This window comes from Artibeus jamaicensis, unplaced genomic scaffold, assembly GCF_021234435.1.
Source record: "Artibeus jamaicensis isolate MK-2021 breed Jamaican fruit bat unplaced genomic scaffold, CSHL_Jam_final contig_233, whole genome shotgun sequence".
NCBI classification, from domain to species: Eukaryota; Metazoa; Chordata; class Mammalia; order Chiroptera; family Phyllostomidae; genus Artibeus; species Artibeus jamaicensis.
This window is the reverse complement of record NW_026521486.1, coordinates 64,828,199-64,843,926: the sequence shown is the minus strand read 5'-3', so window position 1 is coordinate 64,843,926 and position 15,728 is coordinate 64,828,199. Positions and strand designations below refer to the sequence as shown.

The following is a 15,728-nucleotide window of genomic DNA, read 5'->3' as shown; positions in this document are numbered from 1 at the left end:
TGCCTTTATGACTGCCACATGCCCTGTCCATAATTTGATGACATACTGGAATGGATGAGATGCCACTGTCTCTTTATTGCTAACTGACCATTCTTCTATCAGAGGAACTTATTTTCAGAAAGGTATTTTAATTAATTGCTCACATTGCTCTAACTGGTGTGGTGCAGTGATTGAACGTCATCCTGCAAACCAAAAGGCCACAAGTTTGATTCCTGGTCAGGGCACATGCCTGGGTTCGCAGGCCAGGTCCCCTGCTGGGGGCATGTGAGAGGCAAGTGATGGATGTTTCTCTTGCACATCAATGTTTCTCTCCCTCTCTTACACTCTAAAGAAAATAAAATCTTTTAAAAATATATTTTAAAATATATTTTATTAATTATGCCATTACAGTTGTTCTATTTCCCCCCTTCACTCCCCTCCACCCTGCACACCCCTTCCCCCACCATTCCCCCCTTTAGTTTATGACCACGTGTCTCAAGTTCTAATTTAGATTCTGTATTTCCCATACTATTCTTGCCCTCCCCCTATTTTCTACCTACCATCTATGCTACTTAAGAAAATAAAATCTAAAAAAAAATTTTTAAAATAAATAATTGTTCATACTGAGTACCACTAATATTTAATTCTTTATTTTAAAATTCTAATCATTTAATTTTAATTGTATTCATTATCTGCTAGATATGGTACATAAAATGACTTTCCATTTACAGTAGTGATATATAAAGTTTGTATATGAAGTTTACACAAAATGTTGCTTTAAAAAGAACCATTGAAAATCACTGCAATGAAGCCAAAGCAACAGTAAATGGTTATAATTCGAAACTTGGCTTTTTAGAACTACTCTTTTTGTCTCCTTTTCTCTGACTTTATAGCTAGCCCACAGCAAGGCTAAGTCGCACACATGTATACAAATCTCGTTTCATTAAGGTCTTGGTGAATTATGTTACTGCATTATGAGGAATAACGTCTAAGAAGATACTGTATGTCTGCTTCACAGGTTACTTACTACCACTGCATATCCAGACTGACTGATACACCGTATTTTGCTGTTTATAATGTGCTCCCGTGTATAATGTGCACCCATGCCTTTGGCCTAAACTTTGAGGGAAAAAAAATCTCTTAATTCAATTATTTGCTTATATTTAGATACTTGTTTTTTGTATTACAAAGGAATTTATTTTTGAACATATTATGGTACAAAAAATTTTATGTAACAAATAATCACGAAACACAAGACCAGATACAAGGTATTTCAGGTACTACCCATGTGTAATGTGCGTCCTTATTTTTCCCTCAAAAATTTGGGCAATAAAGTGCACATTATTCATGGCAAGATACGGTCTTTGTGTAATAGATATATAGCTCTCATTGTCAGTTCACCAATACCAATACTGAGTGCTCTGATTACCATTTTGTTCAAGGATAAATAGCCTCATTTAGTTCTTCTGGACTAATACAAACTAGAAAAAAGTTTATAAACTCATTTACATAGGACTTAAAAAATATTTTATTTACTTATCTTTAGAGAGGAATGGAAGGAGAGAATGAGAGAAACATCAATGTGTGGTTGCCTCTCGTGTCCCCTGCTGGGAACTGGCCTGCAACCCAGGCATGTGCCCTGACTGGGAATCGATCCTCGATCATGTGGTTTGCAGGCTCAGGCTCAATCCACTGAGCTACACCAACCAGGGGTACATAGGACTTTTTAAAAATTACAGTTGGTCAGGGCACATGCCTGGGTTGTGGGCCAGTTCCCAGCAGGGGACTCACGAGAGGCAACCATACATTGATATTTCTCTCCTTTTCTCCTTCCCTTCCTCTCTAGAGATAAATAAATAAAATCTAAAAAAAAAAAAAAAAAAGAAAAGAAATAAAATTACAGAACATTTAAAAAAAATACAGTTGGGTGTATTTCTAATTTTAAAACATTCCAGGAAAAACAGCCATGTTGCTGCAGTGAAGCCATAACCCAAAGCAGCAGCTGTGCCACATCCTAACTCTGCAGGATAAGCTCATGTCTGCTCTCCACTCTTCCACGGACAAGCACTGTTTTCAGGCTGCCACAGCTGTGCCTTTCAGTAGCGCAAAATGAGCCAGCTGGATTCAGGCGATTCTAAGTCCATCCACCGGCCTTCAGTAGTAAAACATTTCCATATAACTTGTTGCATGCTGACTCAACTCTGAATATCTGGTTTTACCCACTGGCAATTTGGTGTCTTTCTACTTCCCCATATGCAGAATAGAACAGTAATTAAGGAATATGACTTAATAAGCCTCAGGGGTTTTTTTTTTGGCTTTATGGGTTGTTAAATGTTGGAACGAAATGTAAAATAAGATTACAAGAAGGAGTAAACCTAAATGTTTGTTTATCAGTAGAGAGAGCACTGAAAAATCTGAATTTATTTTCTTCAAAACCAAATGCTGGGACACAGTTATACAGGGTGGGGTGAAAGAAGGTTTATAGCTATTCATATGAAAAATAATACAATAATTAATAAATAATACAAGAATAAACTCTGCTTCACGTACTGACTACTATAAACCTACTTTTGCCCCACCCTGTATTTAAAGACTAACCAATGTCATCACACATTCAATTTGATGGATAATTACAACAGCCACGTTACAAAAACCTTTATATAAACGACCTAGAGAATTACTCCTAAAATCATGCTAGACCAAGCCTGCCTGGAACAGATTAGGTACAATGTATACAAAGACATATATACCACTCTGTAGTATAAAATTTTTCAAAAAACACACAAAGAACATCATTTATAAAGAATAGCAGTATATATAAACACTCTTATAAAGAAAACAAACTCAGAAAAAAGTAATCAGGGTATTACTTCTTACACTTAAGGCAACTAATGTGCTAGTATGTCAAAGTCCTTTACAAAAGGAAGTATCTTAATAAATTCTAGTTCATTGTTTTTATGTATTACTTTTTCTTCTTTTTCTTTTCATCTGATTCCATTTTAAGCTTAACTTCTTCAGCTGTAAGAGCTCCAAGTTTCTTATTCTTTGCTTTCTTAACCTTTTCCTTGATGGCAGCCACATCAATTTTAGTTTCAGTAGGAGCTAGACAAATTAAAAACACAATATAACACAAAATATGTAATCTTTAGGTATTTACCAAATATAACATAAAGAACATGTATTTAGGACAATAACTTCAGAATACTGTTATAATTGGCAGGTCATGTTTAAAATATAAAACACCTGCCATCTGCCTAAAGGAAAGTTAGAAATTTCTTTAAAAGAAAAAAAAAATCTTAAAATACTTTAAGAGCACTGGCTGGTGTAAGAAACTGTAAAAATACATTAATGAAAGTATACATGAAAAGGGCATTATAACTTAGCTATTTCAACTAATTGCAAATTTAACTTTCCCAAATTCATTAGTTCAATGAATGACCTAATGTAAAATGTAATGTAAATGTAAAATTTTGTAAAAACGATAATCTGAAAGTATTTAGAAGTCCCCCTAATAGAATTTAACCATTTAATCAATGTCAAAGCTTGAAAGAGCAACAAAAAAATTGCAACATTTCCTTACCATTTAAAGAACAGTATTTAGAACATTAATAATTCACAAGATAAAATATCATACAAACTACCCAGCAACTCGAGAAGCAGAGTTAAAGGGCTCACTATAGTGGAATAGCTACATTTTTAACCCTAATAAACCGAGATGAAACTAGCTACTGAACTACCTTCAAAGTGCCTGACTGACGTATCCTACAAATTGGAAATAGAATGCCTGCGATACTTCTTTTACATAACTGACGTTCTATAAAGAATAGTATTTTTACTGCAGTTAACACTAACATGTAAGACACTATGGCAAATAGTCGTGCTATATCTGGCTGTGACCAAAAGGTCATGGGCAATGCTGCCAGTGACACCCTCCCCTCACGAAGCCACTGGCCACTTTGCAGTTTCTTTAGGAATAAAAAGCACAATGTTACTAGATGGAAAGAACATGCAAAGAGGAGAGGATGAGTGAAATGAAACCAGGAACAGAAGAGAAGGCACGAGTGTTTCCTCTAAGCATCGGTCTAATAGCCCCTAAATAAACCCTGCCATACTTTGTTGGTGTCCCTTAGCCCGAGGTGACGGAAATCCATGTTAACAATGCAGGATCAAACTTTAAGCCACAGATCACAGTAAGAGCAGAAAGTACAACTTCTGATAAGCTCTTTCTGAGAGACACGGTGGCAGAGCTCTCGGATCTCAGGGCTTTACTTTGATCTTTACAGAGTCACTGCACTGTTTACCTTTCAAAACAAAAGGTCCTTCCCACCCACCCAGAGGTCAGGAGAGGGCTAGCAGCCTGGGATGCTCTTAACGGAGGCATTGGCTGCTACTGTCCTATAAGTTACCTCAGTTGTCTCTCGTCTGTCGGACTAGTGATTGATGAAATGCTATGTGAATTAACTGAAGATAAGGTTATTTCTTAACACTCAAAGAGATATGGATAAATTCACAGAGGGTTTACTTCTAATGTAACCGACTTTACCATCACACCAAGAATTGGAAAACAAGCTTTACCTTCCTTAGGCTTCACGACTGGTTTTTCTTTAGGTGGAATAAAAGCTTTGTTTCTCTCCTCTTGTCTCTTAGTAAGAACTTCTGCCTGTTTAGCCTACATTATTAAAATATATGAATAAAATACAACTTATAGTTAAGTAAGAATTCAAGTTTTTGTGAACTTAGCAATTAACGTTATAAGCTAGACAGTCTTACCTTTATTGCTTCCATTTTCTGCCGCTTCTTTTGACTTGCCTTCAGAAAGTATTCACCAGTAGCCAATTCTTTATCGATCTGTCAAAATCAGTATTTATAATTATATTAGAAATAGTGCAGATACAGTCATTTCCTAAGAAAGGAATATCCATGAGGTAAAAACAAGGGGGTCAAAAACCTATGATTAATTCACTAAGGGAGTGAGAAAGAAGGAAGGGAACATACTCTAAGCTGAAGGGAAAACCTGCACAAAAGCACGGGGGTAGGAAAGTAGGCGATGTGTCTGCTGAATACACACAGGCTTTTTGTGGTGGAAGGTCGATGACTCAGAAAAGTGTAACAGGAAAACTGGAAAAATAGTTCTGAGGAAGCTTGAATGTGAGGTGAAGGAGGTGGGGCATGATTTAGAAATGACTGAAGTTTCTAAGAAGAATGAAGAGACCAAAGTAGCATTTTTCAAGGTATAGATAAATGGAGAAGTAATAAAAGCCCTGAATAAAGGCAGTAACATGCAAAATGAAAAGCAAGATTTATTAGGATTTGGTGACTAAGGAACACTAACTAGAGAAAGCTATAGCTCATTCATTCACTATATAGTCGACTGATAATTTATCTATCTTGCATGCACACAGCATTATTATGTCTAAAACAATGTTCTAAACTCTTTACAGGTGTAAGCTCTTTACAATTACTAATTCTCTTCTCATTAATAATTCTTTGAGATAGGTATTATCATTATCCCCATTTTATGCATGGGGAAACTGAGGCATGCAGAGGCTAAATAATTTGCAAATAAGTGACAGAATAAATCAACTGAGGCATCACTGTTTAAGGAGCGTACAGTTGTTGGGGAGAAAGACATGAGAATCACTGACCCCAGGACAGGCCGTAAGAAGCAGAGCAGGTGCCGTGGAAGCGCGGTTTAGTAACTGGGTCCTTCCCCTTTCCCCCAACCACCACTTCCTTCCTGTTTTCACATCCTTCCCTTTCCAGAGGAGACCTCAGGATCCAGCACCTCTGCTGTTGAATTTTCATCATCATTCTTTTCCCTTTGACCTTTCATCAAGCCTTCCTCGAAAAACTGCAAATATAGGGCAGTGGAGAAGACAGCACCCAGAAACAGATGGTTCATGCACTCAGCACAAAGAAGTAGCAGGAAGGGAAGAGTTTCCAAGGGAGGGAATAATTCCGCGAGACCCCTCAGGAGACAGGTGAAGACTGAACTAAAAGAGCAGGTAAGAAAGGATACAGATGGGAAACATGGAGGTGAGAGAAGAGGAAGGTGGAAGAATTCTTGCCCGATGGTCTCAAATATTTCAGTAAAATAAAATTCAATGTCCTCTGCTAGGAGGGTGCTTAGAAAATAAGAGGATTCACAGAACTGCCACAAAATTCTGAGGACCTATCAGAGCTTGGAAACATAAATTTGTAGTGGGAAGAACCCAAAGGTATGACTTTTCCCACCCATGTTTGGCAACCACATTATGGAAAAGATGTCACTGTAGGGCTGATCCGAGTTTAAGAGGAACAGAAGGAAAAGGGAGCAGGAAGGAAAACGATGATGGGCAAGACGGAAAAGGAAATTTTGGAATGAAAATGAATCCAGAAGACAGTGGATGAAATGAGAGGCATTCATAACTTGGAAAAAGGGTAATATTAGAATTTAAGATTAATATTAGAATTTAAGATTTCAAAACTGGAGCAGTCGTATAGCTCATGGTCACAGTACTGAAGATAAAGCAGAACAGAGAGCATTTTGGGCTAAATCGTTGAATTTTTTAGTGGCTACAGGGACCTAGGTGACACCGACCACCTTGACAGAGTTTACACTAACAATGTAAAGCCCCCACCCCGTGCAAGTCGCTCAAAATAAGCCTATTTACACTTACGTTCAGTTTTCTTGTCTCTACATACTTGAACACACACAAACACACAGCAATTCCACCTAAAACACTCTCAATGAAGTTTCTGACAAAATGGATTATAACAGTCCCCCCTCATGTAATGAAATTCAACATGCAATACTGACCTGACTTTCTGGCTGTGGTGGTGGGAATGGTGTATATTCTTTTTTAACAGTTTTTTTCTTTGGTTCCTTGCGCTTGTTTACATTTTTGTGCTTGAACTGTGGCAAAAATCTTTCCCAACTTTGTGATCTTAATTCAGAATCTTTTGCCAATTCTCTTTTAATCATTAAGGTCTTTAGTCATGCAACATACAAACAATGTAAAAATTTCAATTTCAGAAGTCATACATTTCTCAAACTAAGACATTATAAATATTGTTCTTATAAATCCTACCTTAGTCTCTTAAGTAGGATTAAAGCAATTCCATAAAGAAAAAGACATGTAATCTTGATTTTCACCCAAGGATCATAAAACCATTGGCAATTTACATTAAGAAATTGAGGATTGTTAAAATAGATTGAGATGAAAAAGACTAATTCAGCTTTTCAACCATTATTTCTTTAAACCTTAAAACTCAATTTAACAGCAGGGGAGCTCCAACACTCCCGGCAAGCAGGAAGCTTTCAGTAGCACCTGAAATATCACAGCGGAAAAAGGGCAAACTTTCTCATGATCAGGCGAAACCAATAGTCTCACGCTTTCTCCACTCAAATTCAAAGGTTTGAATTTTATAGAGATTAGAGGAGGCAAACCAGGCATTAGACGCATGACTTTCTTTAATGTCCTGATGTACCTCAAAATTGCTCTTCCACTCCAATCTAATAGAGACTTTTTAACTCAACCTCATTGTATCTAAGTGGGCCACTTAATAGATACCCATCAGAAACAGTTCATTATACCGTGGTTACATTTCCAAGTACAGTAATGAGCTCTATACACACAGGGATATGACAGATCTCTCTCAAAAGGCTGGCATATAAAAGAGAAAATGCAGAGCTATTTTGGGTAAACTAAATAATGAGTGTTAAATTCCTTCCCACCAAAAGAAAAGGTTTTAATGTAATCTGAAATATTCCAGGCTTTATTTAATAGAAAAAGGCAGAATTCTGAAAGACCACATCTTTAAATCTAATACATGGGGGTCACAATCTAAGAAAACAGAATCGGTATCATCCATGATAAATTCTGTAGCCCTCTGTACCAGAACTATGTGATGTATTACTTAGGAGCCCCAATCCTGGGCTCCTAAGCTTCCAAGGAAGTAACCACAGGAATGGGGTAGAATTGAGGGAGCTGAACTCCACCTCTAATTTACCCAGAATAGTTCTGCTTTATCTGTTTTGTGTATTAGACTTTTATAAAAATTTAATTTCGAGAAAGGTTTCTGTAGCTAAAAGAAGCATGATGATGACTATTATTATAGCGATATATAATTAACACTTACTTTAATATTATAAATTGGATGAATATTCTTCATAGTATCTAGGACTACTTTTCGAACCTGAAATTTGCGAAGAAAAATGAATTAGTCACTTATAAAGATTTTACTGAACTAGGTAGAAGACAGATGATTACTGTATTGCAAAATATATTGCAAAATATCCTACCAACCAGGCAATGGCTATCAAATTGTATATAACAGTTCCTTCAGCTGCTCTTAGTGGCTCCTAGATCTCTCGTAATAGTCAACCTCCCCCAGGGACAATAGTTACTCAACTGTACTGCCAGAATGTGACGTATGGAACCAGCACAACACTCTGGGACGGTGATTTAGGGGGAAAGAGGGCTGGATTTAGAGTCAGAAAATGTGGGCTCAAATAATGAGACTGCCGCTTTTTATGGGCAAATCACTTAATTTTCCTGTTCCAGTTTATTTAGTTTTAATGTGGAAATGAAAATTTCCACAGGCCTCAGTGGCCTGTTGTAAAAATATTTAGACTTTATAGAATTATAAAGTACTTAATGTAGTTAAGTTTTTTAATTGCCCCATGAAAAAGAGCAGGTAATTTACAAGCCTGAGGTCTAACAGAGTTCCATCAAAGGTCCTGGAAAGGAAGAAGCAAGACCTCATAGCCAGATCCAGACAACAGTATCAAAATGTTTGTGAAAACATTAAATAAACATTACAATAAATTCAAACAAAAGAAAATATATGTTAAAGAAAAAGAAAATTTGAGTTTGGTTTCTACTGGCTGTACACATTCCTGCAAATAACAAGATCTGTTCAATTCCCTAGTATTTGAGCACAGGAGACTACCTCATGTTTTTCTGTGTGTTACAGACGAAGAGGCACCTAAATACCCATTTAAAATTTGCAGGGAAAGGAGTGACTGCGTGCAGACCTTCTGACTGAGAATCGGATGTAATTGTCAAAGGTCGGCTATAATACGTTAGGGTCCAGGAGTGACTACTCCCTCAAATTCCAGGAAGCAAAGAGCATTTACAAATAGGTAATCAAACAAGGCACACTCAAAAAAAAATACAATAATCATAAAACAATATAACCAAATTATTTATTCTCTGCTGAAAATTAACTAAAGATAGTAAGTAGTTCTAACCTCTTTTAAGCCTCTAAATGGTCCAATGGCTGAAACCGTGTTTCCCTGAACCATAATGTAACAGTTTGTTAAGAGTTCCAGCGCCTACATCAAAAGAAAAGTTGAGATTCAGTTGAAATATACTGGACAACAAATGACAGAGGAAGACACTCAGGTTTTCTACTGATAATAAGTACCTTCAATGTGGATCCTTTGGGACCAATAAGCCGTTGTCTTCTTTTTACGAACCTTTCTTTATTTCTTACTAAAGAACCTATTTTAATGATGTCACACGCAACATCATCCTGAAGAATTCGTACTGCCTTTTGGAAAAAAACAAAGAAAATGTGCCACCAATATCCTTTACAAATGCATTCTTTTCAAAGCCCACAATGGTGTCTAAGCAGAATAATGAAAACTTTAAGAATGGAGCGGGGGAAGGAGGGAAGGCAGGGATGGGTGGACGCAGTGTTATATGTTGTCTCTAATGTTGGCACAAATAAAGCCAAATCTCTTTAATTGCAAACTTACCTGTTCAAATGAAACACTCCTTGCTAACAGTTTTATTAGGTCTCTGGCCCTGATGATGATGTACGGATCAAAGGTCTTCTTTGTTGTGCAGACTGTCATGCTGCCCTCGATCAGGTCCAGGGTTGCGTTAACGTGCTACAGAAGGGAAAGTGCAAACAAGCAGCTGTCTAAAAATGCACTCAATCTTAGATAATTATAGAGCCTTTCCTAATCTACCTATTAATTACTGTGAGTTAAGCTCTCTCTAAAATTGTATTAGCTCCCTCCTTGAAGAAGCTGGGTAGTTAATGTAAAGAATGTGTGATTACTTTCATCCCTCAAAATACACTGAAACTCAAACAACTGAAACCATTTATACTTACTTGGCTTTAGAATACTTTGTACTTATTGAAATAGAGATTAACTCTAGTTAAAAACTATGTATCTATCCAAGTGAGGCCATACTTAAGACCTGAGGTAAAAACATAAAGCTGTATGTCCTCCCTATCCCGGACCCAGCTATGATCCATCATCTGCTCCTTAGGGTGACAGAGGAATCCCCTTTACAACTTTTTTTCAAGTTGGTTGAATTAGCTAAATACAGACAAATTATCATAGGTTCAGAAAGAAGCAATACTTGGAAAATTATGTATCAACTCTCAGTAGAGAGCACCAGATTTCAACAAAGCCTGTAACACTGCTATTTTCTGATATTTGGGCATATTTTGAAGAATATTTCAGCACAGTGAATAATGGACTATTTAACATAAGGTTGGGTTGCTATGAGTTTACGAGAGTGAGAGTAAGAGCAAGAGCCAGAGAGAGTGAGGGAGACAGAGAGTCCAACCAGAAAGACAGGTATAGACAGCTGGAACACACTGTTTGAAGTTTGCCAAGCCGCCCTCATACCTAATGGGGACAAACAACTCCAGAGTAGTGCCTCAGTTTGAGAAATATATTTTATATTACAATCTAGCACCCGTATACATATACACACATATAAATGAACCAAAAGCTTCATAAAATGATACTTACCACATATGGTACATTCGTTTTTTAAAAAGACCTGTTATAGACACTAAATTGACTTCTAGATCCACTAACGGATTTCAACCCACAGTTTGAGTAACAAAAACAAACACTGCTCTTGGGCATGGCAGCAGTAACAAATGGGGAAGCTGGCACATCCACAGCTTTCATTTAAAATGAAAACTAAGCAACTCAAACTGTACAGGTGCATGGCCACTACCACTGCACACAGTAGGCATTCTGAAACTTAGAGTTCACAGATGAGTTTCAGAGAGTCCATGAAATCCCTACAATTTTAAAGGTATGTGACTTTTTCAAAGTATTCTATTACTCACAAAATTAAAAACAAATGGATTACAAGAAGAAAGCTTAACCAGGATATTTAAAATACCTAAGGAACCAAATTAACCAATCACGCTAGCTGGTGCTTTAAAAAAATAATCCACCAACATGTACAAACTTACTTAAAACGTATAACCATGAACAAAATCTCAAAGAAATATATAAGATATGCATACATGTTCATTCAGTGCTTTCTGCACCAATGGCCAGCACTCTTTCAAGTAAGCTTCTCTGTATTTTGGGAACAAAGTTGCGAAACTGCTCTCCTCCAAGAGTCCTCTGGGATTGTCCTCTTTGGAAAAAGCTGGTTCCTTCCAACCATCAGGAACAGTGAGAAGTTCTGATTCATCTGCAGGAAAAAATGTACACATCAGATTTTAACCTACTTTTGGACATTTATATGCATGCATTTATAAGCTTCCAGTACTCGCCTTGCACTTCTTCTTCCTATGCTTAAAAAAAAAGATCCTCACCTGGGGATGTGTTTATTGACGAGAGAGACAGAAACAAACAAACAGAAAAACATGGATCAGTTGCCTCCCATCTCCCCTGACCAGTGATGGAACCTGCACCCTGGGAATGTGCCCTTAGTGAAGACTGAACCCACAACCTTTTGGTGCACGGGATGACACTCCAGCCAACTGAACCTCCTGGCTAGGGCCCTCTTCCTATGCTTTTTAGATTGTTCAACAATCGAAAAACAGGCCTCTATCATTATTATCAATATACTATACTAAAATTATTTGTACACATTTCAGTTGCCTCATAAAGCAACGTTCCTCAAGGGAAGAGATCCTCTTGGATCCACACTAATCAGCATATGCTTGACAGATAATGGGTACTCAAGGAATTTCCACTGTAGTCCACTGTGTTAAGAGTTGAAGATTCAAACACCATTTTGTTCACAAGACTATTTTACTATAAGTAACCTTTCAAATTTTACTAAAACCTGAATATGTGTGTATGTATGTATGTATGTATGTATATACTGTATTTGCATGTGCATAAAATTTTTAAAAACCTTTATATATTTTTAGAGAGAGTGGAAGGGAAGGAGGGAAGGGAGAGAAACACCAATGTGTGGTTGCCTCTTGCTCACCCTCTACTGGGGGCCCAACTTGGCCTGCAGCCCAGGCATGTGCCCTGACTGGGTATCGAACCAGCAAGCTTTTGGTTCCCAGGCTGGCGTTCAATCCACTGAGCCACATCAGCCAGGGTGCATAACAATTTTTTTTTAAGTTAATACTTTGGTGTAAACTTTTGGTTAATAGCCACTAGTATAGGGTTTGGGGTTTTCCGAAGAGTTTTCATGTGCCTTACTTCTGTATACCTTTCAAGACAACTATGAAAGGTAGAAAAACCAGTATTATTTCTCCCATTTTATGAAAGACATTCAGCCCTGGCTGGTGTGGCTCAGGGGAATGAGTGCTAGCCTATGAACCAAAGGGCAAGAGGTTCGATTCCCAGTCAGGGTACATGCCTAGGTTGCAGGCTAGGTCCCCAGTTGGGAGCACTAGGGAGGCAACCACACACGGATGTTTCTCTCCCTTTCTCTCTCTCTCAAAATAAATAAAAAATAAATAAAATAAAAAAGACATTCAGTCCTCTCATTAAGACAAAATGCCTCTGAAGGGGCATAAATGATCTTGCATATCATTTATTAAAACTCCTGGTTCTGGATTTCAAGAGCCTCTTAAATCCAACAGCTATAACTTCCATCAGTACTATTCCAAGGTACGATCCACAGGCCTGCAGTGTGAACATAAACCACGAGTGTGTTAGAAATTCAATTCTTGGCCCTCGCTCCAGATCTACTGAATCTGAATCTCTGGGGCGAGGCCCAAGAATCTCTGTTTTAACAATCTCATCAGGAGATTTGTATGCACACTAAAGTCTGAGAAACACATCTGTACAGTCCACGTTAAGTACCCTAGTCAGACAAACCTGCTTTTGTTTCTCACACTCACATCCACTTTGCTATTTCTGGTTGAAATCACAGAGAACTAGCTAATCTTCATATATCATTCACTTCTCAGTATCCTAAAAATAACGCTCAAAATTTACTATGGTCATTGCTTAAAATGCACATCTGACCAAGTCCCTACTCAATTTAAATACTTCAATGGATATTAATTGAAAAACTGGCAAAAAAATACAAAGGAGTTTCACTATAGATGAAGTACAAATAGCCCCCAAATATGTGAAAAGATGTGCAACGTCATCTTTAGTAATAAGAAAAGTTCAAATTAAAAGCCCACCTAGGTACCATTTCATACTTACCAAAATGACAGAAGTTCATAATTTAGATAACACCAAGTGTTACTATACTATGTTTGTAGAGCAATGAGATCTCTCATCCACCTGAAAATACCCTACACTTCAAGGATTTCAATCCCATGTATGTAACCTAGAGAGACTCTCAAACACGTAAACCAAGAGATATATACAAAGATGTTTGTAGTGGCATTTTTTCAATAGCAAACAACAAGAAAAATGTAAATATCCACCAATGGTAGACTGAAAATGTAATTTAGCACATATTCATACAAGAGAACATCATATAGTAGTGAAAAGAAAAGACTAGAGCTTCAAGTACTGCCCTTGACTAAATAACAAAAACAAAGTTAAGCCTAAGAAGCAGGATACAGAATCATGCCTACATTCCTGTCGCATTCATATAAAATTCAAAAAAACAGGCAAAATCAAACCGCACAATTGCACAAATCTTTACCACCTTTGTGTAAAGGTGGCTAAGATTATGAAGAAAAAGAACGGAATGATTAACATGATTTAGAACGGTTACTTCATGTCTTAAGAAGAAAAGGAACATAATGATCTGAGGTGCCTGTAAGCGGTGTTGGGGTAGAGCAGTGCTTTGCTCCGCTCAGTGGTCTGAGTGCTCCTTTCTCACGTGTTGGTTTTAGTCTGAAAGCTGTACAGACACTGTACTCTGCTGTGTATGTTCATAATTAAAAACAAAACACCTTTAATAACTTTCTAATGCCTATAGAATGAGAGTTCGAGGTTTTTAACACTTTCAATAAGTATGACTGCTGAAGCCCTGGGCTATTTCTTTAGCCGCTCTTCCTGTCACTCATACTTAATAAAACCAGCATAAAACAATACAGGGGAGCAATTTAAAAGCAAGACAGTTTAAAGAGTAGGAGCCGTATCGTCTAATATTTTAGCATTGTAACAAAAAAGAATACTAAATCTTTCAAAATTTCTTCACGAACTGACAAACTAGCGTTCTGGACGCTCCAGTTATCTCCTTCTTATCACTATTATCTGTCTCACTCCTTCATTATCTGTTCAAATGCTTAACGACCTTCTACCGCATCCCTCATATTGTTGAGGACGTCCAGCCAACACCACCAACTCTTGCAACGCCCTAAAATCTCTTAATTCCTCATCATTTTACAGAAAACGAATTCCGCAACAATTTCATTTTGGGGTCCCTTAGCAAAAGCGATTAGTTAGGAACACGTGACCGACACCATATCTGCCAGACGATTTTCGTAGGTCCGGCAATAATACTAAAAACCAGCAATTACAGGTACACAACTCTAGATAACAGGCTCAAACCAGGGTTACACGTTCCCAGCAAGCGAAGCAACCAATCGCAACTAAACATCCAAACCCAGGCTTCGGTTCTCACAGACTTACCTTGATTCTCCTGCTTCAGCTTCTGGTTATGAAATTCTTTTTTCCCAGCCGTTGTAGCTTGCTTTTTCAATTTGGAGGACGCCATCTTTCAATCCCTCCCGGTGTTACGGGAAGTGGAACTGTCCTTAAATCCTTCCGGCTAAACTTCCTCTACTCAAAATAAGTGCCTCAGAACTCAAACAAGAAGATCTGCGCCGTCTCCGTGCGTGCCTGCACTAGAACCGCGTATTTTCCCAAATTATAGCTCTTCTTTTACGTGGCCAAGGGAGAGATAGAGGCTTCCCCCCCCCCCCCGGGCGCACTGCAACCACGGAATTCGAATGCATCCTGGGAATTGTAGTTCAGCACTGCGAGCAAGCAGGCGAGGGGTCTTGTGTAAACTTTCCCCTGACCACAGTCTAACTTCGAAGGACTGACTCCAGTGTTCGGCCGCAGAGTGCAACCTATCATTGTTGCCAAATATTTATATGATAGCTATGTGGTAGGCATTGGGAGAAGGCAATACTAGAATATATGGTTCTCAATGGCAGGAAGTGACAGTAATAGCTACCATCAATTACTGTGACATTACTTTGTGCAGGGTACTTTATGTGCATTATTTCTAATCCTTAAAACAAAACCAGGGTTATAAAGTGAGAAATCCAAAATTAAAACAAGATTGATAATTTTTTGGAAGGTAAATTTTCAAAGTTCTTGTTTCTGATGGTAGTTTCTCAGGGTCTTCGTATTTATTTTTTTAGCCAGAGGGACAGTAATTAAGCAACACTTCTGAAGTATTTAATCTAGACTAAGATCTCCCAAAATAATTAACCCCAGGCAACCCAACACTGCATATGGCTGACTTCAAGATGTGAAGTTCATCACTACTAAAACCCTTTATACTTTTTTACTATTCTAAAAGTTAAAAGACTCACTAAACACCTCTGTTGATGATTGGTCTCACTGTTGCCCTTTAAAATTTTTTCAGCAAAATAGAAAAAGTCTTTGA

The 15,728-nt window shown here is 37.7% G+C and overlaps 1 protein-coding gene across 1 annotated transcript; it reads right to left on the bottom strand.

Moving 5' to 3' along the window:
- Nucleotides 1-471: 471 nt before the first annotated feature.
- On the bottom strand, nucleotides 472-15,019 carry LOC119039418 (KRR1 small subunit processome component homolog). Its single transcript, XM_037132160.2, has 10 exons — nucleotides 14,741-15,019; nucleotides 11,251-11,423; nucleotides 9,725-9,859; nucleotides 9,391-9,516; nucleotides 9,215-9,298; nucleotides 8,101-8,157; nucleotides 6,779-6,949; nucleotides 4,750-4,827; nucleotides 4,555-4,648; nucleotides 472-3,081 (listed from the first exon to the last, which is right to left on the bottom strand). The coding sequence occupies exons 1-10, from the start codon at nucleotides 14,823-14,825 to the stop codon at nucleotides 2,942-2,944; spliced, it is 1,143 nt and encodes a 380-aa protein (XP_036988055.2). The 5' UTR covers nucleotides 14,826-15,019; the 3' UTR covers nucleotides 472-2,941.
- Nucleotides 15,020-15,728: the final 709 nt, after the last annotated feature.

Coding starts and splice junctions, on each gene's coding strand:
- LOC119039418 (XM_037132160.2), bottom strand. CDS start 14,825: ATGGCGTCCTCCAAATTGAAAAAGCAAGCTACAACGGCTGGGAAAAAA. Junction 9,299..9,390: donor CCAAAGGATCCACATTGAAG/GTACTTATTATC, acceptor CTTTTGATGTAG/GCGCTGGAACTCTTAACAAA. Junction 4,649..4,749: donor AGAAAATGGAAGCAATAAAG/GTAAGACTGTCT, acceptor TTAATAATGTAG/GCTAAACAGGCAGAAGTTCT.